The sequence below is a fragment of the Acyrthosiphon pisum genome, chromosome A2, assembly GCF_005508785.2.
Source record: "Acyrthosiphon pisum isolate AL4f chromosome A2, pea_aphid_22Mar2018_4r6ur, whole genome shotgun sequence".
Lineage (NCBI taxonomy): Eukaryota > Metazoa > Arthropoda > Insecta > Hemiptera > Aphididae > Acyrthosiphon > Acyrthosiphon pisum.
Window position 1 is genome coordinate 50,851,712 of NC_042495.1, and position 1,480 is coordinate 50,853,191.

Genomic DNA, 1,480 nt, shown 5'->3' on the forward strand with positions numbered 1-1,480 from the left:
TATAAATTATATTTATAACCAATAAATTTATTAAGAACTTTGTTTGGCTTTAAATTAATTTGTTAATTTTTTAGTTTTTACGGCATGAATAATCATTTTTTTTTAAATATTTTTAGGAATCTAAAATAATACATAAAAATAAAAAAGCAAATAAAACAAATATTAGAAAAAAAAAATTTGAGTTCTTGTTTTAGGTATTATCTAAACTTGAAGATGATTATACTTTATTTTTGTTGTAAAGATTTCAACAAACTTCAATAAATAAAATAAAAAAAGATTTCAAAAAGATACCAAAAATACAAATATAACTGTAATATGCTCTGAAGACGAAAAATGTATCAAAATAAATATTCACACAAAATATGCAACATAAACCTTACATACGCTTTTTAAAATTCATAAAATTAATTTCTATTCAACTGCAAAAAGTACCCACTTACTATGAAAAAATCTGTCCTTTTAAAGTATCCATAAATATCACACATAATATACTTACTTCATCAAGTTGTTCCTTTGACAAAGCAGCTGACATACAAAAACGAATTCTTCCTTCAAGTAATGGAGTAGCTGGAAAACCAACACCAACCGTAGCTATATTAAATTTATTGAACTCTCTAACTGTTGCTCTGAAACAAATAAGAATAATGGAACAGTTATTTATGAAAAATAATAGTACTATTATACTTACCCAACTTTAGATATCATATACACCAACATAGGAATAACAGGAGAGTTGTCATTTCCATATACTATACAACCCAAGGCTTTAAGTTTCCTTCTGAAATATTTCACATTACTTGCTAGTTGGATAATTCGTTTTCTACCCTCTTCTCCATGTTTTCTTCCCATTATCATTGACATAGATGTTATAATTACTTGAGCTACAGGTGGTGCCATAGATGTGGCATAACATGAAGCATGACTATTTACTCTCAAATAGTCAATTAAATCCTAAAAATACCCAACAGTATAGTTATTAAGAGTTGATTTGAACATAAAACATAGTTATATATTTTAATCAAAATTATATTTTATATATACTTGACTGCCAGCTATATACCCTCCAGCTGAACCAAATGATTTACTAAATGTGCCCATTAATATATCAACATCTTTTGGACAGCAGTTATAATAATCGAATATACCTCGGCCATTTGGTCCTAAAGCTCCAATACTATGAGCCTCGTCAACATATAAATAAACCTAAAATGTTTCGTTTCTTCTAATTGTTGCAAATAACAATGTAATATTATAATATGGTTAGCCATAATCAAGATAACTGATAAATACTTTGTATTTTTTTTTAATGGCAATTATATCTGGAAGATTTGTAATTGATCCTTCCATGCTAAAAATGCCTTCAGTTACAATAAATATTTTTTCCCAAGGTTTTTGGGTTTTCGGTTGACCAGAAACAATATTTTGTCGTATTAATTGTTCTAAATGTATTACATCTAAAAAATAAAAAAATATTTATTAT

The 1,480-nt window shown here is 26.4% G+C and overlaps 1 protein-coding gene across 1 annotated transcript in view; it reads right to left on the reverse strand.

Annotated features, from left to right (window-relative positions):
* The window catches only part of LOC100158743 (serine palmitoyltransferase 2), a 2,640-nt gene extending 1,187 nt beyond the window's left edge, over positions 1 to 1,453 (reverse strand). The window contains exons 1-4 of the mRNA XM_029490233.1: positions 1,291 to 1,453; positions 1,042 to 1,203; positions 689 to 951; positions 550 to 626 (exon numbers count right to left, since the gene is read on the reverse strand). Coding sequence (XP_029346093.1) covers positions 550 to 626; positions 689 to 951; positions 1,042 to 1,203; positions 1,291 to 1,347 — 559 coding nt within the window. The 5' untranslated portion in view covers positions 1,348 to 1,453. The remainder of the gene's footprint in view (positions 1 to 549; positions 627 to 688; positions 952 to 1,041; positions 1,204 to 1,290) is intronic.
* Positions 1,454 to 1,480: the final 27 nt, after the last annotated feature.